Here is a 27,187-nt window from a genome sequence, read left to right on the forward strand (position 1 = left end):
TGCAGGACACTGGGAGGGCCCTTACCTGCCTCCTCGGTGTCCGATTGGCGAATGACTGCTCCGTGCCTGAGATCCAGGCAGGAGCAGTCAAGCGCTGATAACACTGATCACAGGCGTGTTAATAAAAAAAAAAAAAGTAAAAAAAAAGTGTTAATAAAGGTCATTTAACCCCTTCCCTAATAAAAGTTTGAATCACCCCCCTTTTCCCATACAAAAAATAAAACAGTGTAAAAAAAAAATAAAATAAACATATGTGGTATCGCCACGTGCGTAAATGTCCGAACTTTAAAAATATATCATTAATTAAACCGCACGGTCAATGGCGTACGCGCAAAAAATTCCAAAGTCAAAAAAAGCGCATTTTTGTTCACTTTTTATACCATTAAAAATGAATAAAAAGTGATAAAAAAGTCCGATCAAAACAAAAATCATACCGATAAAAACTTCAGATCACGGCGCAAAAAGTGAGTCCTCATACCACCCTGTATGTGGAAAAATAAAAAATGTATAGGGGTCAGAAGATGAAATTTTTAAACGTATAAATTTTCCTGCATGTAGTTATGATTTTTTCCAGAAGTTCGACAAAATCAAACCTATATAAGTAGGGTATCATTTTAACCGTATGGACCTACAGAATCAAGATAAGGTGTAATTTTGAAAGAAATATGCACTGCGTAGAAACGGAAGCACCCAAAAGTTACAAAATGGTGTTTTTTCTTAGATTTTGTCGCACAATGATTTTTTTTTCCGTTTCGCCGTGCATTTTTGGGTAAAATGACTAATGTCACTGCAAAGTAGAATTGGCGACGCAAAAAATAAGCCATAATATGGATTTGTAGGTGGAAAATTGAAAGGGTTAGGATTTTTAAAAGGTAAGGAGGAAAAAACAAAAGTGCAAAAACTGAAAAACCCTGAGTCCTTAAGGGGTTAAATAAGTAACCAATTTATATATATATATATATATATATATATATATATATATATACAGGGTGGGCCATTTATATGGATACACCTTAATAAAATGGGAATGGTTGGTGACATTAACTTCCTGTTTTTGGCACATTAGTATATGTGAGGGGGGGAACTTTTCAAGATGGGTGGTGACCATGGCGGCCATTTTGAAGTCAGCTGACCGTTTCAATTTTTGTTTTGGCCATTCTGCAGCACCTGAAACTACGGATACTTGAAGCCTGTGCTAGCATTTCTCCTGCGGTGTTGCTATCAGTGTGTGAAGAGTGGGAGAAGAGGGTTGCATTGACAATCCAACACAATGGGCAGCACATTGAACACATTTTATAAGTGGTCAGAAACTTGTAAATAACTCATGAAAGAATAAAGTTACGTTAAAACCAAGCACATCATTGTTTTTCTTGTGAAATTCCCAATAAGTTTGATGTGTCACATGACCCTCACCCTATTGAAAAAATAAAAGTTGGATACAAAATGGCCGACTTCATGGTCACCACCCATCCTGAAAAGTTTCCCCCCTCACATATACTAATGTGCCACAAACAGGAAGTTAATATCACCAACCATTCCCATTTTATTAAGGTGTATCCATATAAATGCCCCCCCCCCTGTATTTATAGCTCATGGATAGTTGTGGCAATGGTCCAATATGCCTTCTGATGGTTTCCTTATCTAGCTCATCAAATTTTATTTGCAGGTCTGTTAAAACTTTTTTTTACAATAAAGACTTTGGCATTCAGTAATGTGTCATAGTTTGCCAGAAACATCACATCCATAGAAACAGATGCAGTATCTACAGGATACAGGATAAGTGTTTGACCCCTGCAATTTCAAGAACAGGACTCTTGAACAAGACTGAATGGCAGAGGGCAGAGATTCATTCGCAGCTCTAAACATTGCCTATAGTAGTGCTAAAGTTGGCAAAGTACAGTGCTTGGCTATCTTTGGCACTCCCATAGACAATGAATGAAACAATGAAATGGGCACTATTAGATCCAAAAACTTTTAATATGCTGTTACTTATGATAATTAAAGACCTTTTGTTAGGCTGCATTCACACCACGTTTTGCCATACAGTTCCTATATCAGGTTTTTGCTGAAAAACGGATTCCTCAAAACCTGACTAAGGCTGGGTTCACACCATGTTTTGTCAAATACGATTCCCGTATACGGCTGGGAGGAGGGGGCGGGGCTTAATCGCGGCGCCCGCACTCAGCCATATTCGGGAACCGTATTTAATGCATGTCTATGAGCCGACCGGAGTGAACCGCAGCCTCCGGTCGGCTTCGTTTTCTGCCGTATGCGGTTTCCCAACCGCAGGCAAACACGGTTGCCGAATAAGGCTGAGTGCGGGTGCTGCGATTAAGCCCCGCCCCCTCCTCCCAGCCGTATACAGGAACCGTATTTAATGAAACGTGGTGTGAACCCAGCCTTAACTGTATGAAAACGTGTGTACAAATTTCAACCCGTATACAGTTAAAAACCGTATACGGTTTGAAAAATGATGTCCGGTTGCATCCATTTTTAAAGAAAAAAACGAATACGTTTTTTACTTTTCACGCCATTTTGAAGTTTCATTTGTTTGATTGAAATTCCAAGAAAAAAAAACTGTGCAAAGTCAAAAAACATATGGGGAAAACCGGATGGAACCGTATGCACATACAGTTCTGTACAGTTCCCATGGACTCCCATGTTAAAAAAAAATGCATACGGTTTAATACAGTTTTTCACCCGGACCAAAAACCGTGGTAGACTACGATTTTGGGTACGGAAAAAAAAAACCTGACAAAACCGTACAGGATGCAAACGGACACAACCTGATGGATCTCTTGGCATACGGTTTTCAATGGAGAATCAATGCATACGGTTTTCAATACGGTTCCATACGGTTTTCACATTGAAAACGTATACGGGAAATGTATTGCAAAAATGTGGTGTGAATACACCCTAATATGGTTGTTTAAATTTTTTTTTTTATATATATATTTCATAAAGAAAACAGCCCCTGAAAATCCCACCACTAGGGGTCCCCATACCTACTGGGACACTAACCAGTCTTGCAGCAGCATAAGCTTGGCCATAAGTCATGGACAAGAGATGACTCATGGACAAGGCTACATGAGCAGACACACCAATCACCTCCCACCACAACAAGGGAGGGACACGCCCCTTCCCCTGAGAGGATTTCTAATACTATTGGCTAATGAAAAGAGGGCTTTTTATCATACATATAGGTGATAAAGGCATAAAAATGAGATGTACATGTTCAGGATTAGGTACTGAGTAATATATTCATTCTTCTTTTCTTTTTTTGGTGGGATCTGACGGGTACGCTCTAAGTCTGCAGACTGTTGTTCCATTCATTGCCCCTTATGAAGGTTCATTTTCAAGAGGGTGGGAGATCAGAGCTGTTGGATTCCATACAAGCAGACATTTTTCCTTTAGTGAATAAGGAGGAGATTAAGCAAGACCTGTGCTGAGGAAAAGTTGACCAGTTGCCCATAGCAACAAATCAGCTTGCTTCTTTCATTTTTCAGAGGTCTTTTCATAAAAGAATGAAGCAATCTGATTGGTTGCTAAGGGCAACTGGTAGATTTTTTTTCACATCACAAGTTTTGAGGAATCTCCCCCTAAGTGTTTATGGTGGTAAATCCATTTTAAGGGCAATTCCCTTCTTATCACGTTCTGCTCCAAGTACAGTAGTCCCTCAACATATGATGGTAATTCGTTCCAAACGAGCCATCATTTGTCGAATCCATCGTATGTTGAGGGATTCGTGCAATGTAAAGTATAGGAAGCTGTACTCACCTGTCCCCGACGCTCGACATGGTGTCCCTGGGCCTCCACTGGGCTCTCCGCTGTCTTCTCCGGTCCTCCGCTGTCTTCTCCGGTCCTCTGCTGTCTTCTCCGGTCCTCTGCTGTCTTCCGCAAGGCCTTACTGGGCCTGCGTAGCGACGTCATTACGCCGCTGCGTACGCCATTCCTATTGGATGACGTGCGCAGCAGAGTATTGACGTCATCGGAAAGGGCCGAGAAGACACCGGAAGACCAGCACTGGACCCGGAGGGCACCCCGGAGCATCGTGGAGGGGTAAGTAATACTTACCGCACCACATGGGGAACATTAAGCTGCTATCCGGCAGCAGCTTAAGCATTTGGCGCTGCTGGATAGCACTTAATGCAATGGCCCCGACATAAAAAAGCATTGTATGTCGATGCTGACATCGACATGCGATGGCCTCTGAGAGGCCATCGTATGTCGATTTCATCATATGTCGGGGCCATCGTAGGTCGGGGGGTCACTGTAGTTTCTTTGCCCATTTTGTTAGTGTCGGTGATTTATTCATAGCTTTATTTACATGCTTGAACTGATGACAGATAAGGAACCATAGTGAATATAAAAACTCTGAGTGGAAATAGTATGCAGAAGGGTCTCTGTTTATTTAGGAGTGCTTTGTGGGATATGAATAAAAATGCTTGCAGTACAGAACACCAATGAGACAACAAAATGAATAAATAGATCTTACTTAATTAACCCCTTAAGGACTCTTTTCTTCCTCGACTTATATTTTCATCCACAGACTAGTATGAGGGATTGTTTTTTGCGCGACCAGTTGTCCGTTGTAATGCCATCACTCATTTTACCATAAAATGTATGGTGCAACCCAAAAAAATACTATTTGTTTGGGGAACTTAAAAAGAAAACCGTAATTTTGCAAATTTTGGAAGGTTTTGTTTTCAGGCCGTACAATTTACGGTAAAAATTACATGTGTTCTTTATTCTTTGGGTCAATACAATTAAAATGATACCCATGATAACATACTTTTCTATTACTAATAACCAAATTAGTACGTTTAAAATCCCCCTATTTTGAAGACCTATAACTTTTTCATTTTTCCATATAAGCGGTGGTATGAGGGCTCATTTTTTGCGCCGTGATCTGTACTTTTTATTGATACCATATTTGCTTATATAAAACTTTTAATAAATTTTTATCAATTTTTTTGGAATAAAATGTTATAAAAAAAAGCAGCAATTTTGGATTTTTTTTTGTTAAATATAAGACCAGACCAGACAGTGTTTTTACGCAACAAATTTCTATATAACATTCTGTTGTACAACAAACAAGAATAATCATTAAATATCTGGGTGCCACATCAAGAAAATCAATTCAGTGTTAGGAAAAACTGTAGATGTGATGATGCTATAAATAAAATGATGGTTTTATTTGTGGCACCCATAATTCCTACAACCCTAGCCTGTTTTTCTGTACATCATCTTGAGAATCTGAGTATGCATGCTGCAGGGGTGTAACTCATCTACCCCATAACAGACCAGTATTATAAATGGCACATGGGGCCCTGTTGCAGATTTTGCATCAGGCCCAAGAAACTACAAGTTACATCACTGGTGACAGACAGACAGACAGATAGAAAGACAGATAGATAGCAACAGGAGAACACAGCAGCACACTGCTAGCACAAAGATACAGATAAAACATGAAATGCTATACAGCTATAGTGCAAAAAATGTAAAAAATGAAAAAGGGAGGTACTTAGCTCACAATTTGGTGACCAAATAGCTTGGACCGATGAGGTCACCTTACCATGGTGGGATGGTGCAAGCTATTTGGCCGCCAAATTGTGAGCTAAGTACCTCACTTTTAAATTTTTTAATTTTTTTGCACTATAGCTGTATAGCATTTCATGTTTTATCTGTATCTTTGTGCTAGCAGTGTGCTGCTGCATTCTTCTGTTGCTGTATATTTACCCTAGCAGCGTGCACCTGTATGCCAGGTCCATATAGTAGTTTGGGATAAGTAGTGCTGACTAACTTATCCTTGTTTGTTTTAAGATAGATAGATACTGGAGTGCTGCGGTTTTACTTTCTACATATTTTGACATTGCCTGTGACCCAGCTGGTGTGACTGCTTGCATCCGCTCACTTTGATATCATGAGTGCTGCTCTACTTGTTTGTTGTTAACTTTAGATAGATAGATATTGTTATACTGATTATTGAGGAAATTCTATGTTTCCACTAAAGATGAGAATGGTCACATTGAATTAAAAACAATGATAAATCAAAGATCGTTTTTCTAAAGTTATAAAAATAATAATCTTTGTGAATTCCTTCTCTTTTATAGGAACTGGTGTCAGTTCACAGTGACAAAAACAGTTACCTGTCAAGTTCAGAATGGATCAGATGCCGTGGTTCAGAGAGTGTACCAGAGTTGCAGATGGCCGGGACCCTGCACAAATCTTGTGAGGTAAAAATATGCATAAAGATGTTTATAGTTGTTACGTGCACAAAAGGTCTTAGCATAGTGCCTCACCCATTAGCTGTAAAAGCCATGAAGGCAAAGGCATACAAACCATAGTGGCAGACCATGCAGCTGTTATGGGGCCCTTGGAGAGAGGGGGTCTTCCCTGGTTGGTCCCATTCATTTTTTATTGGTAAGGAAACTGATTTATGGTCAAACCCTACAGTCCAGAAGAAAATTTGCAGCACAGTATATAGTATATTTGTACCTCTGTATCCCTGCATAGTGTCAGGCTATGACCCCCAGTATCCACTAAAATATTACTAATAAAAAGCCCCAAGGCTTCATTCACCAAACATTGTAACAACATCAACTTTTTGACTCAGTAGTGAGTCATTTAAAGGGGTACTCTGGTGAAAAACGTTTTTTTTTTTTTTTTTTTAAATCAACTGGTGCCAGAAAGATAAACAGATTTGTAAATTGCTTCCATTAAAAAAACTTCCAGTACTTATCAGCTGCTGTATGCTCCAGAGGAAGTTCTTTTCTTTTTAAATTTCTTTTCTGTCTGACCACAGTGCTCTCTGCTGACACCTCTGTCTGTCTTAGGAACTATCAAGAGCAGGAGAAAATCCCCGTAGCAAACCTATCCTGCTCTTTTTTTTTTCTTAAAGTTTTATTTAAAATTTTCAACATTACAGCATACAAAAGAAAAATTATTTCATACAACATAATTATGACACTTATATCCCCCTAACCAAACCCTTGTCTGCCCAAAGGTGAGGAAAACAACACAAAAACAACCCCATCATTGCTTAAATAGACCAACTCTGCCATATCATTTGCATTTTATTAGCTCTTTTTGTTGAAATTTTGCTATCCAATAGTTCCTATCTTCTAACTAAATTCTAACTTCTTCCTATCTCAACTAAATTAAGCCAGGCCCCAAGAGGGCGCTTGAAGCTACATACCATTTTAAAATTAGATCAACCCTTAAAGGGGAACTGTGTAAAACAATTGTTTTTAAATCAACTGGTGCCAGAACGTTAAACAGATTTGTAAATGACTTCTATTTAAAAATCTTACCCCTTCCAGAACTGCTGCTGTATGCTCCACAGGAAGTTCTTTTCTTTTTCAATTTCTTTTCTGTCGGACAACAGTGCTCTCTGCTGGCACCTCTATTTGTCTCAGAGCAGGAGAAAATCCCCATAGCAAACCTATCCTGCTCTGGAAAGTTCCTGACACGGAAAGAGGTGTCAGCAGAGAGCACTGTGGTCAGACAGAAAATAAATTCAAAAGTAAAGAACTTCCTCTGGAGCATACAGCAGCTGAGAAGTACTGGAAGGGTTAAGACTTTTTAATAGAAGAAATTTATGAATCTGTTAACTTTCTGGCACCAGTTGATCTAAAAAAATAGTTTTTCACCTTTAAATGGGCACTGTCACCAACTTTATTTTTTGATATGTTGTAGTACTTATGTACTACAACATATCTCTAATATACTTTTATTATTATTTTTTTTTCATTAAAAAGGTTTAATTTACATTTAAAAACCGGCCACTGAAAAAGGACTGATTTTGGAGTGGCAATCAGTCCTTTTTCAGTTAGGCTGCACTCGCTCCCTGCCTGTCAACCAGACAGGTGGGAGCGAGCGCATTGGCTCCCCGGCCACTGGCTGGGAGGCCACTCCTCCCACACATCGCCGCCGCCTCGTTGCCGCCGCTGTCCCTGCACGACCGCTGCTGGACTCTGCAGTAACTGCAAGTGTAATGAGGGAACGGGGTATGCGGGGCGGGGGGCGGTCCTTTTCTATATATAGTTAAAGGGGTTATCCAGGAAAAAACTTTATATATATATATATATATATATATATATATATCAACTGGCTCCAGAAAGTTAAATAGATTTGTATATTACTTCTATTAAAAAATCGTAATCCTTTCAGTACTTATGAGCCGATGAAGTTGAGTTGTTCTTTTCTGTCTAAGTGCTCTCTGATGACATGTGTCTAGAGAACCGCCCATTTTAGAAGCAAATCCCCATAGCAAACCTCTTTTACTCGTTCAGTTCCTGAAACAAGCAGAGATGTCAGCAGAGAGCACTGTTGCCAGACAGAAAACAACAACTCAACCTCAGCAGCTGATAATTATTGAAAGGATTAAGATTTTTTAATAGAAGTAATTTACAAATCTGTTTAACTTTCTGGAGCCAGTTGATATATACATATATATACGTTTTTTTTCCTGGAATACCCCTTTAACAAACTCACCTCTTAGGATGTCCCAAAGTTATATATATATATATATATATATATATATATATATATATATATATATATAAGTTTTTTTTCCTGGAATACCCCTTTAACAAACTCACCTCTTAGGATGTCCCAAAGTTTGCCATTAATCACACAGTCTGGTGGGAGACATGGTTCTCGGCCGACTGCTTTCATTGCAACATGATTACAGATTTTTTAGCAACATAAAATGAAGCCATCAGCAAGCGAACAAGCTGGCCCTATTACACAGGGCAATATCTTCTTGTTCGGCCGATAAGTGTCTAATGTAATAGGGCCTAAGCTTATGCCACTACTGAAACTTTGCCTAGTACTGCAAATAGCTCAGACCCGTTCAATTAAAGGGGACTAAGTTTTAGTACCAGGCACAGCTTCTTACAAATATATGTTTTTTTCTGCTAAACAATGATAAGGCTGCTGTTCTTTCCCAAGCGTGATAGCCCCTTCAAGCTGTTGACCAGCTAGGGGTACCAGGGGTAGACTCTCAACAATCTGACAATGGTAGCCTATTCTAAGAAGGTCAATATTAAAAACCTGGAAAACTCCTTTAACAACTTGGTACAGTAAGGTGAGAATATTACTCTAAGTAGAGAAGGGTTTTCATAGCATTAAATTATGGTTGGAATGAATGTGCATTGAAGAATTATATAAGTTGAAGGGGTTATCCACCACAAGGTGATTTTAGTAGGTACGTGGCAGACAGTAATGGACATGCTTAGGAAGGATCTGCGCTTGTCTTGGGGCTAAATGGCTATGTTGTGAGATTACCATAACACTGTGGCTAGCTTTTTGTGAACTGGTATTTCCTATTTGACTTTTCTTTTTTTGACTACAAATCCCACAATTCCATTTTCCTCCCTCACACACATCAGCCACCTCACCCATTGAAGCATAAATGAGCTGCATCCATTCAAAAGACCTGTGTTTTTCAATCAGGGTGCATACAGGTGTTGCATTAGTTGCAGATTGATCCCTCCACCCATTGAAGCAGACAGACTCCCTGTCATCAGCTGACTAGTGAGTCAGGTCTCAGCCGCATTGCAACCTGAGAAAAATCAGACAACAGTCATTTTGTATGCTGGTAAAAATAAATATTGGGGTGAAAATCACATAAGAATTGTGAGAGAACCCCCACACACAGGTACAGACACTATATTATGAACTAAACTAACTTTACAGGCACTGTAGCATAGTCAAATAAATAAAAAATTCCTGGAATACCCCTTTAAATTAATTTCTCCATTAAAGCTCATTGCCTTCATGGCTTATAGCATTTCCTTGCATTGTCATGCATGTCTTTTGGGGAGATAATAAGGAAGCATTTTCATTATCTGGCAGGGGATGCCTCTCTCATAGGTGGAATTACAATTTAAGGATCTATTACTGATTTTAAGAATAGATATTTCCTAGGTGATAGGTTGATGGATCCTGTCTATGTGTATATGTCAAGTATCATCTTCTGTTGTTAATGTTTTCTTGGCCATGTACCTTATATGTATCCCATAGCATTCACCTGGACCCAATTACCATATCACGGAGCAAATATTATTGGTAGCTTCAACTGCTGTTGTTAGACAGATGATGACGTGGTGACGGGCTTAAACATGCACAGGATTTAATTAATTTTAATTGTTCTAAAAAAATCTAATCTGAAGAAGGCTAAGGAAGGCTTTACATAGTGTTTTTCTGAGAAAAGTTTTTTTGTGACCAGATATGTTGGTATTTTGGTGTTTTTTTTTTTCCAGGTTGGTGCATTATTTTCACAATAGAGCACTATGTTATGTTCATAGGCTTCTACATAGTATTTGAAAAACACTAGAAAAAAAAAGCCAACAAATTTATGATTTTATAAAGTTATTTTACAAGCAATAAAAAGTATGTAAAGGAGACCAAAGGGAAATCTACAAAATGTAGTCTCTAGAGGTGAACAAATCTACAGTATATCCACCAGAATCCGAATCTAACAACGATTTGTTTCATTTTGTAAGATTTGTTCAGCTGTCAAAGTGCCATGACTAAATGGAAAAGTCAAGTTTGACACTCCTAGGACATGAATACAGTCCTAGGAGACCTCTGAGGCTAACTTTCTACTTGGTTTTTTTTTGTGGCCCAAGAAAGTGCCAGAAAAAACGCCACAGCATTTTCCTGTGTTTGGCGTTTTTTTCTTGCATTTTTTCTGGTGTTTTTGGCACTTGAGTGGAAATTGCATTATTTGGCCCCTTTGGCCTTTTTTTTTTATTGGTACCCAAAATTTGTTGGGTGCCAAAAAAAAAATAAAAAAAAATAAAAGATGCAGTAGTGATGGAAAAAAAAATATTTTACGAAATTTATATTTTTTACAACAAAATTTTAATAAATGTTTAATAAAGTGTGTGTGTTTCACTTTTTTTTTCTAAATTGTTTTAAAACATTTTTTAGGTAGTACTACTACTCCCAGCATGGAACAGACTGTTCCATGTTGGGAGTAGTAGTACCTGTACTAATAGACATATCGCCCCGGGTGTCAGTCGTGACACCCGATGTAATCGTCCATAATATTGCAGAGATGCAGAGCGGCTCTATACAGCGCTCGCATCTCTGCACTATACTCCGGCCAGTGATGTGAATAGAACATTCATATTTTCCACCCAGAGTGGGGATTGGCCAGTTGGTTGCAGCCAATCACCGCTCTCAGAGGAAAATATGAATGAGTGATGTTCTATTCATATCACTGGCCGGAGTGTAGTGCAGAGATGCGAGTGCTGTATAGAGCCGCTCCGCATCTCTGCAATAGATCGGACAATCGCATCGGGTGTCAGAAGTGATACCCACTGTGATCTGTCCTTAACGGCAGGTACTACTACTCTCAACATGGAGCACACTCTGCTCCATGCTGGGAGCTGTAGTATCTGCATTAATAGACAGATCACAGCGAGTGTAACTTCTGACACCTGTTGTGATCTGTCTATTAATGCAGGTACTACAGCTCCCAGCATGGAGCAGAGTGTGCTCCATGTTTGGAGTAGTAGTACCTACAGTTAAGGAAAGATCACATAGGATGTCACTCCTGACACCCGCTGTGATCCTCCTGTATAATGTATAGATGCGGGCAGACGGCCACTCATCTATGGTCCCCGGCACTGCCGTATATATATACACCTATTCATATTTCCCAAAGAGAGTTGTGATTAGCTGGAACCATCTGACCAATCACAGCTTTCTGCAGGAAATATGAATAGGTGTATATATACGGCAGGGCAGCGGACGGCCGCATCTATACATTATACAGGACAATCGCAACGTACCCGGGTGATCTGTCAATTAGTACAGGCACTACTACTCCCATCATGGAACAGTGTGTTCCACGCTGGGAGTAGTAGTACTAGCTAAAAAAAAAATAAAAAAAAATAAAAAAAAGGTGAAAAGCACACACACACTACATTTTTTGTGCCCTGCCTGCACACATAAATTTACCTGTTTTAAAAATTAATAAACATTTTGTTATAAATTTACAATTTTTTCCTTCATTACTGCATTTTTTTTTATGGTACCCTACGAAATTTTATTAAAAAAGGCATCTCCATCACTTTTTTGGATCGCTAAAGTCCAAAATAGAATAAAAACCACCTGCAAATGCCAAAGTTAAAACCTGCATGTCGTTTTTCTTGGTGTTTTTTCACTCCCCTAGACTTCCATGGGAGAAAAACGCCATTGGCTCAACATGCTGGGACTTTGCAAAACCGGCAAAGAGCTAAAAAAGAGTGAAAAAATGGCAAAAGGATTTAAAAAATGGCAAACTGAAAAACAAATTTAGCGATTTTTCATTGATTTACAGCTAACATCTGGCCGCTGAGTTTTTGGGCCGAAAAAACGCCATGTGACAGAATTGGCGTTTTTCTTGGCGTTTAAAAAAATATAAAAAACTAATAGAAACTTAGCCTGAGTTTTGTACCTGACTGCAATCACAGCTCTTGGACTGTTGAACAAATCTTCAAAAAGAAACAAATCGCCAGAAGGTTTAATAGATTTGTTCTTCTTTAAAAGGCTCCTAGTAAGAATATATAACAAACATAGCACAGCTTATGTGTCCATAATGCTGCTATACATGTATAAAGCAAATCCATTTAATTTTTTAAAAATAAAATGATTGTGTGGTATGGGTTGTGATGCAAAGGGCAGATGGAATTACCCTAGGGGCAGATGGCATTAACCCCTTGTATTCGTGACGCCAGGGCGTGGTTCATCCTCAATACCACCCAAAGGTATACTGCTTGATCCTGGGCTAGGCGCGGGGGCAATAATGACTCCGACGCCAAGTTACGGATAACGGTAGCTTTACTGAGGTTAGACAGGTGAAAAAGTCTATACAGTTCAGCCAGGCCCACGGAGGTGACCAGAGACTCAGAGACCATAAAGGCTTGCTGGAACTAGTAATAGATGGGGGTCAATTTAATGCAGGCCACTTGACTTGACTGATGACTGACAGTACTGAGACTGTGGCTACTTGTAGCTGCTTGTGGCTGCAGACTGGACTTGAGTCCTCCCATGACTCTGGACACTCTCTAGGACTTGACTTGACCTCAGCAAAGACTTGTAAGGAAAGAGAGAGAGCTAGCTCCACCCAGGGCTTATATTAGGAAGACTAACAGGGAGCCCATTGGTCACCCCTGGGATCACCTGGTCACTGGTATCTCCTGGGTAACAATCACATGACAAGTCACATGGTAAATAGTGTTGCTGACGAATATTCGCAATGCGAATATTCGTAGCGAATAAAGCATATTCGCGAATATTTAGAATATCGCGAATAATATTCGCGATTACGAATATTCGTTTTTCCCCCAAACTTGTTTAAACACAGATCACATTATAGTGATCTCCATCGACGGATAATTGCATTGCTGGTATGATTAGAGACCATGGGGGGAGAATCTAAGGTGATTAGTTTGTGCATGCGAATATTCGTATTGCAAATATGCGCATTGTGAATATTCGCGAATATTTTCCACGCCCTTATGCCTCTGAGCCAATGATAGTTCTGCAACCACAGTTGTCAGAGGTTAGCAACCTTCCTAGCAACCAATAGAAACTTGCTGGCACGACAATTATATAAGATCACTCCCAGCAGTATTTGCTTGCAGATTCACATGGTGGTTTTGAGAGTGGAGTACTTCTGTTATTTTCCCAGCGTCCTTTGAGCTTTGAGCTTTGTGCTTCATAGTACTACCTTAGACCCAATAGCTTTTTTCAAAGCAAAAGCCCCAACTGCTTTTTTCAAAGCACATTTGGGAAACACTGCGTGATCTTATATCATGAGTAGATTAAAAGTTATGATTCATAACTTTTAATCTAGTCTAAAATGCAGTTAAATATAATTAACTAACAGTGGTGAAAATACTTACACAAATCAGAACTCTCTCCTCACTTTCGCTGAAATTACTTCCCACCATCTTCGCTTCACTTAGCTTATTCGCGATCACGATCTCACTGGCAAGCATCCAGGAAACGATCTCTGTTATCGCATGATGTAATAGCGCACATGCGCACGAGCGATGTAATTTTCGCAATCAGTTATTTTCGTAATAATTTTCGCAATTGCCAAAAATTCGCAATGTTTAAAAATCAACTCGATTATAACGAATATTCGAAATTCACGAATATATGACGAATATTCGTCCATATATTCGCGAAATATCGTGAATTCGAATATGGCCTATGCCGCTCCTCACTAATGGTAAACAGTCTTAAAGCAACAACGTTTTCTGAACACATTACATGGCATAATACATTAGAAACATATTTACATGGGGGACAGATGCAAGGGAGGCCCAGGGGACACTGTAGGGAGGCCCAGGGGACACTGTAGGGAGGCTGCCTGACAGGGCAGCAAGAGTACGAGGTACTGGGCCACCACAGATGTGATTAAATGCATAGAACTGGTTAAAAGCTATATTTACATGCTATCAACAAAGAAATCACATTGACCTTGATCTAAAAAACTGTGCAAATTCTGAGGATTTTTAATTGTTGCCATCCTGTTCTAGAACTCGCTCACACTTCTGTCTGCCAAGCCACTGATGACTCAGTCTTTTGCCAGGAGACCATCAATTTGATAACAGAATATTTTCTTGCAAACAGATGTGGCTCTTGCTATCAAGCCCATGTTTTCAGATGTTTCCCGTCACCAGCCTTATTGTTTTTATTATGTCCGTTGCGAAACAATCTGATCAGGGCCATATGCCGGAGAGTGAAGCACTAATTGTGGACACAACAAAGGAATATAAATCTAGCCGAGTAGTCATCTCATCAGCACTGCGCATACAGTAAATAGTTAGTGGTGATACATGGTTACTTTATGGCGTGTTGTAACATTTTTGGACTTTGATATGTAGATGGCTTCCTATGATTCACAAGTGACTGATCAGCTCAATCTTGGTATGTGCAAGTTACAGCAATCTAAAGTGGTGGTGGTGCAGGGCAGATGTTGTTAACCTAGGGGCAGATGGCATTAACCCCTTGTATTCGTGATGCCAGGGCGTGGTTTAGCTTATAACCACCCTAAGGTATACCGCTGGATCCTGGGCTAGGCACTGGGGCAATAAAGACTCTGACGCCAAGTTAAGGACAACGGTAGCTTTACTGAAGGTAGACAGTTGGTAAAGTCTCTTAATTAAAGTCGTTCTCGACGCCCAGTCCTGGAGGGCAGAGGACTGAAGTGGCCACTGAGGCTTAGTAACAGTTCCTGGGGCATTTATGCACAATGTCCTTCTCAGGTCTGGATTATGAAACGAGAAAAGGATGAGTCCATGTGGCATGGTGAATGTCCATACAGGCTCTTTAAACATATGGGGTTAATTTGACTTTTTTCTGAAGACACTCAAGACAACAATATACAACAATATACACATCAATATACAAAGATTTATGGATTGGGCTGCCGGAGGCTATCTACCCAATGCCTTGGCTGCTGGGGCCCCTCGGTTCTCAACTCTTCTCCCCAGAACTTAATATATGTTGTTACACCATACCTTTACATTTATCAATTATTTACATTTATCAATTCTGTCACTCTACGTGCATTATCGAGATTTCAGGTGAACCCTCTGGCCAGTAGAGTACCCTGTACACGTGGAAAGGAGAGGAAACATTAGACACATAACTGTATATATTTAGAACTTGTGGACTGGGACAACAAATAATGTTACAGTCCTATCTTAACTATTTGCATATTTGTGGACTACTTTTACCATATGTGAAATGACTATGTGTGGCACATAACTTTACATTATGAGTTCATCTTTGTACCTGGCAGGAATTTGTCCTTCTGTCGACTGCTGGGACCTATGCAACACCACTTCGGGTGAATCTGGAACTCTTGTGTCTTCGGGAGCCTCTGAAGCTGCAGCTAACTTTTCCTCAACGAATTCAAGAGCGGGTATTGGTTCAGGGCTTTGTATACATCAGAGCCCAGATAGGGTATGGCCGTTACCATGTACGGTTCTGTCTCCCAAATAGAGTCTAACTTGTGGGTCCTTGGAAACTTCCACAGCCAGACTTTATCGCCCAACTGAAGTGGTTTGGCCAAAGCATGACGGATATAATCCTCCTGTTGTCTCTGCTGGGCCTTGCCCATCTTCTTGCTGACAATTTCTTTGGCCTCTAGGATTCTTCTGTGGTGTTCAGAGACCCACTCCAGGGAGGCTTGCGGAGAGTTGTTGAACGGGGCTTGAAGACCAAATGTTCGGTCTTTAGGCAGCTGTCCGTGGCGCCCCATCATCAAGTAGAAAGGGGTGTACCCCATAGAACAGTGGACTGTGATATTGTAGATATCCAATAGTTCGCGCAGCAGTCTGGGCCACTCTTCTTGTCTTGACACAGAGGCTGCTCGCAACATGTGGATAAAGACTTGATTGATGCGCTCACAGAGCCCGTTCCCCTGGGGGTGATAAGCAGTAGTTTCTTGCAGGCATGGAATTGACACAGCTCTTGGAAGTGTTGGGCGTCGAAGGCCGTTCCCCAGTCTGTTAGGACAGACTCCGGACACCCAAGGGTTTGCACCCAATTGGAGTACAACATCTGGGCCGCTGTCTTGGCTGTAAGATCTTTGACGGGGACAACGACAACCCATTTAGAGTAGTGATACACCATGGTGAGAGCAGTAGTGTTCCCGGACTGGGTAGGAGACAACTTGACATGGTCTAGTGTGACCAACTGGTTAGGCCTTTCACTCTAGAGGGAATGGAGGGGTGCTCCTGCGTCCTTGCACACGTTCTTGGTAGCACTACAGCACAGCACATTCACTGCACCATTTCTCAATGTCACTCCGCATTCGGATCCAATAGAATCTTTGCCTGACAGTTCCTCTTCAGGGAACCAGAATCTGATGAAGTCAATCATCAGAAACCGGATCCAAAGAATTTCGACACAACAGCCCTTTGTGCACAAACAGTCGCTTCCTCTGTCGCCACAGACGTTTCAGCTCATAATCACACTGGGACCGGCGTAAACGGGTTGGTACCTTTTTCATCAGAAGGCAGTCCAACAGATCCCCCATGACTCGACTTTCATCTTGAAGAGTCTTCCAGGTGTACAGGTCTTCTTTAACCTTTTTGGACCTGGGTTCACCATCCATCAGGGCGGTCACAACATTCTGGTTCATGAACCGTTGATAAAATGGGGGCATCTCCACGTCCTCCCACACGTCTTCGACAGGTGGTTCTTCGCCGGCGAGACAGTATATCAGCATTGACATTCGACTTACCGCTTCTGTACTTGATGGTGAAACTGTAATTGGCTAATTTTGAAGCCCAACATTGTTCGATGGCACCCAACTTGGCAGTTTTCAGGTGGGCCAAGGGGTTATTATCCGTGTAGACAGTATATGGCATGGAAGCCAAGTAGTCTTTAAACTTTTCAGTCATGGCCGATACCCGGGCAAGAAGTTCTAACTTGAATGAGCTGTAGTTTGCATTGTTCTTCTCTGCTCCTCACAGGTTACAACTGGCATAGGCAACTACTCACTCTTGCCCTTCTTGGACTTGGGACAGGAAAGCTCTCAGACCTTCGAAACTGGCATCAGTATATAGCCAGAATGGCTGACTGTAGTCTGGGCACGCCAGGATGGGTGGTTCTGTCAGAAGATGTTTAAGAGCTCGGAATGCTGTCTCTTGCTCTTCGGTCCATTCAACAGGTAGTTTCCCAGTGTAGTTCTCCTTTGCCGTACCTCATAATAGAGCTGTGAGGGGTTCTGCAATCTGGGGGAAGTGGGGAATGAAACAGCGGTAGTAGCCGGCAAAACCCAGGAAGCTCCTGACATTTTTCACTGTGCGCAGGGTAGGCCAGTTCTTGACGACTTCCACCTTTTCAGGATTGGGCTGGACTCCCTCTGCGTTGACAACATGACCCAGGTAGTGTACCTGAGGTTTGAGCAAGTGACACTTTGACAGCTTGATCTTCAGCCCATGCTTGATCAGGACTTGGAAGACATCTGACAGATGACTGAGGTGTTCCTGGTAGGACTTGGAATACACAATGACATCATCCAGGTATAATAGGACACCTCGATCCTTGGCAGGATAAGCATCCTTATGTGTGACATTGCTCAGTTTCCTGTAATCGAATCGGTAGCGGATGGTTCCATCTTTTATCTTGACCAGGACAAGTGGCGCCTCCCAGGGACTCTGACTTTCTTGGATGACATCTGCCTCTTTCATGTCAGCAAGCATCTTCTTGACAGTCTGATACATGCCTGGCGTGACTGGGTGGTGTCTTTCCTTGATAGGTGGGCTGTCGCTTGTGAGGATTCGGTGTTGGATCAAGGATGTATGCCCAAAATCTGTGGGGTGTTTGCTAAAAGCTTCATGGTACCTTTTGGTGACATTGATGACTTGGTCCCTTGGGGTAGTGTCGTCTCCAACTTGGAGTTGTACCCACCAGGGCTCGGGAGAACTCGTACTGGATCCTTCAGCCACTTGGGCTACACGCTGTCGGGCCACCATACGTTCTGTTAAGATGTCCTTTGACTCTATGAGATACAACTGGGCTACTGGGGTTTATTTGGGTAACACAGTAGCAGCATCAAACAGGTTGACTAACCGGACTGGAACTCTCCCGTTGGTAACGGTGACAAGACTTCTCGCAGCTCAGACAAGAGGGTGGTCTTCTAGTTGCAGAGGCTCCAGCAGGGCTGGATAGTCTCTATTCTTGACTCCGGGATGTGCACGACACCAGATGATAGTTTCTGTGCTGGGTTGCAAGGTCACCGACTGGATGTCTTGTACTCAAACTTTGCAGATTTCACCTTGCTGGTTGGCAAACTTCCACTCCGCTTGTAGAACTTTCAAGTGGTGCTGCGCAGCACGCTGGCCTGAAGGGGACATATGGGGAAGAGAGGCATGCAAGGCATCTACTATTTCAACAAAACAGTTTTTCATAATGTTCATCCCCAGTATAAATTCAGCAGGCCCCTTATCTGTCACGTTAGTTACAATAACTCCCTGCCCGCTAAGTACATGCTCTCCCAACTGAATGGTTGGCTCCTAATATCCATGTCTGGGGACTGGTTGCCCATTACCCGCAACTACTCTGAAGTTAACATCCTCCGGTTTACACAATAAACTAGCATCCCAATGCTGATAGAATTTTTTTTTAGGTATTGTAGACACTTGTGACCCTGTATCCAACAACACCTCCAACAGTACACCTTCTACAATAATTTTTACATAAAGTCAGAGTCCTGACTGAGGTCGTTCGGGGATTGGACCTGATGACTGTTTTCCTGAGGGACGGTCCACAACCTCAGGGGAAATCCATTTAAGTGCCAACACTGCATTTTCCAATGTCCTAGTTTATTACAATAGGTACAAAAGGGTCTTTGAGTCCCTGAGGGTCTATTAGGCATGGGGTTGAAATTGCGAGGAGCAGGGGCAGGTTTTCTGGGTAGAGGGGTTCACGGTCAGGTGGAGCGGACCGGGCGGCAAGCTCCTTTACCGCCTTATTAAGTTGTTCAATGTCCTGCCTAACCCTCTGTAAATCTTACACTGGGGTGGGGGCTGGTGATGGTGGTGGTATAGGTTTGGCTACCGCCCCTAATGGCTCATGGTCAGGTAGACAAGCTTCCTTTAACTCCGTCCCGGACTCACTCACTTGCATATCCAGTTTCTTGAAAGTGGGGTATAACAAGTTGGGGTTTTGGACCGCTAACATTCGCAGCTGGGCTTTGTCCCACTTATTATGAGCTCCATCAATAAATGTCCATTAACACCTTGTTGCCTTTCTCAGGAGTTATACCATCTAATTTTTGAACAGTCTCTAGGTCATTCTGTAGGGCTATGGCAGATGCTCTCAAGGTCTCACCTGGCTTCTGTCGTCTTTCATACAGCTGGAGACGTACCTCTGATGGAGAATAGGACTCAAATACCTTGTACAGCCCTTCAAAGATCTGCTTTACAGTTGCCTTCTTGGAGGCTGGTCAGGTGCGGACTTCCTCTAACGCTGGTCCCTGTAGTTGTGTAGTTGTCCTGTGAGCAATTGCCCCTGTTGATTAGGAGGGAAAGAGTAAAAGACAAACAAACTCTGGGTCCTTACTTTGAAATCCCTTAGGGGGAACTGGTCTCCATTGTAGGTAGGGAGGACAGGGTTCCCCATGAATACCGGTGCAGACGCTGGAACACCAGGGTTGTTGATGTGGACTGCAGGCAGGACTGGATACATTCTGGCCGCTGGGGCAGGTGATGATCCCGCTGCTGGAGATGGAGGGGCACTGTCACCTGGTTGATCTGGAGATCTGGGTTCTGACATCTTCTTGAATAAATTTTAAGTACGCTGTCGCTTTAAGAAGAATAAGGTGCTTTCCCCTTTAAGATAATAGCTGAAGTGCTGCAGCAGCTTAGACTCGGCTAGTGGGAGTACTATTATGAATGCCCCCTCTCTATTTTTCAGGTACCCGGTAGTAATTTGTCTTGCGACCAGACTTGCGAACACTAGTGGGTTAAAGGGGTTATCCAGGAAAAAACTTTTTTTATATATCAACTGGTTCCAGAAAGTTAAACAGATTTGTAAATTACTTCTATTAACAAATCTTAATCCTTTCAGTACTTATGAGCTGCTGAAGTAGAGTTGTTCTTTTCTGTCTAAGTGCTCTCTGATTACACTTGCCTCGGGAACTATTCAGAGTAAAAGCAAATCCACATAGCAAACCTCTTCTACTCTGTGCAGTTCCCGAGACAAGAAGAGATGTCAGCAGAGAGCACTGTTGCCAGACAGAAAAGAACAACTCAACTTCAGCAACTGATAATTATTGGAAGGATTAAAGGGGTACTCCTGCGCTAAGACATCTTATCCCCTATCCAGCCGTGACGTCACAATACTCCGGCCCTGTGATCGGCAGTCATCAGACCCGGAGCGAACATGCTCCGGGGGCTGATGGTAAAGGGGTGCTGTGTGAAAGATCACGGGGGTCCCCAGCGGCGGGACCCCCGCGATCAGGCATCTTATCCCCTATCCTTTGGATAGGAGATAAGATGTCTTAGCGCCAGAGTACCTCTTTAAGATTTCTTAATAGAAGTAATTTACAAATCTGTTTCATTTTCTTGAGCCAGTTGATATATAAAAAAAAGTTTTTTCCTGGAATACCCCTTTAATGATGATAGTTACCGGCACCAGAGACTTGATACTGGTAATCGTTGGCGTTTTCAGAGTCTGCACTGCAGCGGGTGCTGGATAGAAGACAGCGGAGCCGGACGTTGCCGCCGGAACCTCCAATATAGCTGCGCCCAGGGAACTTCCTGTTTTGGTCCGGTCGGCAAAGTCTTCCCCTGTGCAACACAGGGTGGCTCTTTGGTTCCTCCTCACTGTGCTGGAGAGGCGTCACTGCTGGGGACAGACATGGCGGAGCTGAGACCGCTCGCGAGCGTGGGAAACACCGGACCCAATTAACCCTTTCAGGTACCGACTCGCTACAATCCATGATGGCAAATAACAGTCTTTTCTTCACCTCCCCCTCTGTTTCACAAGTGCCACGAGTAAAACACTTTTCACTTGCAGAGTCCCACACATTTTGGCGCAGACTGAAATCGCATCGGCATGCAGTTTTTGCAGACAATATTGGACACAGTTCAGACTAGGGGGGAGAGGACTTGTGGCATAAGGCAGGGCAGATGTTGTTACCCTAGGGGCAAATGGCATTAACCACTTGTATTCGTGACACCAGGGCGTGGTTTAGCCTATAACCACCTGAAGGTATACCGCTGGATCCTGGGCTATTCACACACTCTGGACACACACACTAGGCAGGACTGCACTGGACCTCAGCTTAGCAGAAGAGCAGAGCTCAGATTGAAAGAAGCTAGCTCCACCCAGGGCTAATATGGGGGAGACTAGCAGGGAGCACATAGGTCACTTTTGGGATCACCTGGTCACTGGTACCTCATGGGTAAAAATCACATGACATATCACATGGTATAACTCTTAAAACAACATTACATTTTATAACACTTTACATGGTAAAACATATTTACAATGGGGAAACAAGTGCGGGGGGCCTTGGGGACAGGAGGCTACCTGACAGGACAGCAGGAGCACGGGGTAATACCTCCCATACTGGGCCACCACACCAATGTACTTGATCTTCTATCATGTTGTTGAATAGATAACTTGATTCAGGGATAGATCACTGTCAGGCACTTACCACAGGATTGGACATAGAGTTCCTTACACATTTACTACAATTCTTGTCAGAACACTGGCATGAACTATAGCAGAAAACTAGCAGCCCCTAGCTGATGTAGGTTGTGGCACACAGACAATAATACTGTGTTAAGACATCAGTGAATCTTAAAGGGGGTCTGTTCCTTCGATAATACTGCCCTCACTAATAAAGGCATAACATAGTGATAGACATGCTATTTCTGGAGGTCTGTACCTTATTCTGATACATAGTGCAATTTAGTTAGCTTACATGCTGAAGTATGCAGCACATACCCAGCACTGCAGGAGAAGGGCCGCTAGCTCTACCCAACGGACCACTCACTCAGTAATGACTTACAGATTTTGTACAGTGCATAGGGAAAAACTGTCAATAATCAGTGGGTGGGCAAGGCCTTTAGTTTTTTGGGGGTATCTTACATTAGCATAGTTATGCTTTAGACTGCCAAAAAGGCTGGTCTTTAGTAAACTTCCCCCATAGTATTTTAGTTATATCATACATAACAGAATATCATACATAACCTACAGGCTATGTGCACACACAGTATTTTGGGCAGTTTTTTGGGACATAAATAGAACACAATGGTAAAAGATCCCTTAGTTCCTACACAAACTGTACACTTTTTACAGATGTAGTTACAGCTGTAAAATTAAAGGGGTTATCCAGGAAAAAACTTTATATATATATATATATATATATATATATATATATATATATATCAACTGGCTCCAGAAAGTTAAACAGATTTGTAAATTCTATAAAAAAAATCGTAATCCTTTCAGTACTTGTGAGCTGCTGAAGTTGAGTTGTTCTTTTCTGTCTAAGTGCTCTCTGATGACATGTGTCTCGGACAACTGCCCAGTTTAGAAGCAAATCCCCATAGCAAACCTCTTCTACTCTGTGCAGTTCCTGAGACAAGCAGAGGTGTCAGCAGAGAGCACTGTTGCCAGACAGAAAAGAACAACTCAACTTCAGCAGCTGATAATTATTGGAAGGATGAAGATTTTTTTTAATAGAAGTAATTTACAAATCTGTTTAACTTTCTGGAGCCAGTTGATATTAAAAAAAATTGCATTTTTCCTGGAATACCCCTTTAAGTGTCAGGTCCTTTTTTAATTTTGTAATTTTTTTGCTGTTTATGTTTATGCTGCTTAAGTACAGCTGTAGTTTGGCATGTATTTTGCCTGTAATTGTAATGTTTTGGCCAAAAAAGTGGCTGCACATATGTCCCAAAACAATGGTTGCATTTTATGGCTGAAAAAACATCCAGAAATAAAAAAAAGTGTGACATTTTCAGATGCTTTTTGGATTATAAAAATATTTATTTATGAAAAATATGGATTTTGGTGATTTATAATATAAGGTTCAAAAATCAGAATGTGCCATATAGTTCTCCATTATTCAGAATCCTATGCATGTAAATCATACACATGATTTCACAAGTTGTGAAATCCAGAATTATTTGGGGATTTTATCTACTGGTTTGGGTAAGCACCCCACTGGTATTTTAATGTAAATTAGTCTAATTGTGTTTTTTATTAGTTATAGGACTGTGCTGAGACCTATATATAAAACATCATATCGTACAGCCACAGCATTGGAGTGGAGGTGCTGCCCAGGTTTCACAGGAAGTAACTGTGAGGAAGGTAAGTGGATGGATATAAAAACAAAAGAAATATAATATTTGAATATATTATCATATACTTTGACAGGAAAATTTTATAATGAATTTAAAAAAAATGTAAAATTTTCTGCATCATCATGTTAGGTTAACATGACATCATGTTTTTAATGGTAAATTCCAAGAAAGTCTTTGTTTCTGTCAATGATTAATGGGAAGGAGTAAGATTTATGATAATAACAATAAAGAATTAAAAAATCTTATACAAACGGGACAGTGAGATGAAACTATTTCAGTGTTGCCGTATGTTGGAAGGTCCAGATGACTGTCTTTGAGAGGAAGCATAAATAGATGTTTTTATGGATTTTTATTACTCTAGAAACCCCAGATATAGATACTTGACATCACTTCATTTAACATCTAACGCTGGCAAAAAAAAAAACCTTATCGCTACACATATTAAGCTCTGTTTAGTTTAGTTACCGGAGGAATGGAGGTCCTTACTGTCTTCTACTAGGTGACAGAGTCCTAAGTTGGCCATAACTTTGTGACATTAGGTGCTTGTAATGTCACTTATTTCTATCCTCTCTCTCTCTCTCTCAAGGATGTATGATAGTAGTACAGTATATTAGCTATAACAATTGTGGTCAAGGGGACAATTGCAATCAAGGACAAATTTATTGTCTCGCTGCATTTACTGTAGGTTAGGTGCACTGCTAACCAGCTAAACCTAAAGGGGTTGTCTGGGCTGGGCAAATAAATTGCCAAAGGGCAAGGATTGGGAAAGAAATTTAAAAAGCCATACTCAAACCCCTGTTTGCTTAAAGGAAATCTGCCATCAGTGTCACCTGCACTAACCTGTCTGTGCAGACCGGTAGTGCAGATGACACCGCTAACAACGGTAATTACCTTGTCCCGTTCTGTGCTGTCGTTCTCCGGTAATCCTCTTCGGTATCTTCAGCTCCGGGCCCGGCTTGGAGCATGGGTGGAGCTTAGTGACATCACCACTGCTGTTCTCTGCTGGGTCCCGCTGCTAGCAAACAGCAGCGGTGACATCACTAAGCTCCGCCCCCATGCTCCAAGCCAGGCCCAGAGCTTATTATACCGAAGAGGATTACTGGAGAATGACAGCACAGAATGGGACAAGGTAAGTACTGTTGTTATCAGTGTCCCCTGCACTACCTGTCTGTACCAACAGGTTAGTGGAGGTGACACTGATGACAGATTTACTTTAAAGTGGACCTGTCAGCAGGTTTTTAGGGTATAAAGTAACACCATGGCTGTATAGGGCTTTTTACCCTAAAATCTGCACACCCATCTCATTAGTTAGTTAACCCCTCCAGCGCCGAGATATCAGAGTTTAAAAAGATTAGCAAATTAGGCTTTGGAGCCCTCTGGGCATTCCCCTGGGCTTCTAGATTACAGGGGAGAGGTATGGATTACAATACAGCTTGGCAGCTGTCAATAAGGGGAAAAGTGGAAGCAACCAGCGCACAGAGGGGAGTGACTAACTGGTGAAGGGGCCGAACTTTGCTAGGCTCTAGCATTGGAGGGGAACCTCCAGTGCATTTTTTTATTTTTTTTTATCTGATGTTGACACTAGAGGGGTCTATTAAGTAATGAAAGATATGTATGGATTAAGGGTCAAAAGCCTTATATAGCCATCCCTTCACTTCATACCTTAAAAACTTGCTTTAAGATCTCCTGCGTTGCTGCAGTCCCATAGTCCCTAGTGAAAGTGCTCGATAACATTCCTGCAGCCAATCACTGGCTGCAATCATTGGCTGCAGGGTCCCATGCACATTGTCTGGGGAAGTGTTGTTGGCCACTTTCACTGAAGAATACAAGAAAATAGCTAATATGAAATGTGGCATAGTTAGCTTTTTTTTGCAAAATTTGTAATTTCTTGACAGCCCAGACCACACTTAAAAAGTTGCTAACTTCTTAGATAATTTGCTATTAGAACATTCACCTCTTGGATAAATGTGGGGGAAGTACACAGGAAAACTTAAAATAACTTGATTTACACAGACAATGATACATTCCTCCTACGGAGAAAGAGACAAAAGGAATGCATTGCACCATATTTGAGGTTTCTTATATTTTTGTTTCCTTCTTTTGTACATATTTTATGTACCACAAATGCTGTATATTTATTGACTTGATATATGTTACATATGGGTTCCTTTGTATAAATCTATCCTTATGGGAACAATGTTAGTGCATTCAAGGATAATTGTTAAGTTTTTACATGGATTATATAGCAGTAGCCATTTTGGAAAAACTTCTCCGTAATATGACAGAGCCCCAAAAGAGCACACACTAAGGGGGAGATTTATCAAAACCTGTCCAGAGAAAATGTTGCTGAGTTGCCCATAGCAACCAATCAGATTGCTTCTTTAATTTTCGAAAAGGCCTTTGAAAAATTAAAGAAGCAATCTGATTGGCTGCTATGGGCAACTCAGCAAATTTTCCTCTGGACAGGTTTTGATGAATCTCCCTCTAAGTGTCTATGGCTATGTAGGGGTGCCATGTGCTACCATACAGTCTCATACATATATATATATATATATATATATATATATATATATATATATACAAAAATTCTATCATTCCTAAATTCTAAAAAGCTTAGAACATTTCTGCTTATCACTAATGGTGAAAATTAATGGTTATGGTTTTAGAATAGCTTGTTAAAATATAAAACTCTGCAAAAAATCTACTTACCGTCTATTCAAATGCCAAGAAACTGAAACTTCTTCCAAGTTTATTTGAATCGCATCGGGGACGTGAGCAGAGGAGCGGTTTTGAGGTCTTATCCACCCTCTCTAGCCCAATTAACTGTATGGGTATCATCAGGATGCCCATAGAGTTGTATTGTGGGTTACTTGCGCAAGCGCCAATTATGACTGTAAGCACGCCCTAGGCTGGAGACCGCTTTATGTCTTTAGTCACAAGTGGTCTGGGAGCATCTCATTAAGATGCATAAGAATAGGATGATGTCACACATCCTACACATTTGCGTTCCAAAGTATAAGACTTTCCAGACCTCAAGTTGAATACGACCTATGGGGACATATCTTAAGGGAAGATCTACCTACTGAGTCATATCTACAGGGGGAGCCTACCTACGGGCCTATATGTAGGGGTAAACCACCTACTGGGGGCATATGTATGGGGTAAAACTATATACTATGTGCATATCTATAAAAAGAAAAGACCTAATGGGGGAATATCTATAGGGTGAAACTTCCTTCTTGGTCATATTTAGAGCGGAAAACTTCCTACTATCTAACTGCCTTCTGGGGGCCAATATACTGAGGAATTTCTCTACTGGTGGCACACACCTAATAGGGGAA

At 41.5% G+C, this 27,187-nt stretch overlaps 1 protein-coding gene across 1 annotated transcript in view; it reads left to right on the forward strand.

Moving 5' to 3' along the window:
* The window catches only part of COL26A1 (collagen type XXVI alpha 1 chain), a 509,942-nt gene that overhangs the window by 127,606 nt on the left and 355,149 nt on the right, over nucleotides 1-27,187 (forward strand). Inside the window, exons 2-3 of the mRNA XM_056558485.1 lie at nucleotides 6,114-6,236; nucleotides 23,750-23,853. Of these exons, the coding sequence (XP_056414460.1) occupies nucleotides 6,114-6,236; nucleotides 23,750-23,853 (227 nt within the window). The remainder of the gene's footprint in view (nucleotides 1-6,113; nucleotides 6,237-23,749; nucleotides 23,854-27,187) is intronic.

This window comes from Hyla sarda, chromosome 2, assembly GCF_029499605.1.
Source record: "Hyla sarda isolate aHylSar1 chromosome 2, aHylSar1.hap1, whole genome shotgun sequence".
Taxonomy (NCBI): Eukaryota; Metazoa; Chordata; class Amphibia; order Anura; family Hylidae; genus Hyla; species Hyla sarda.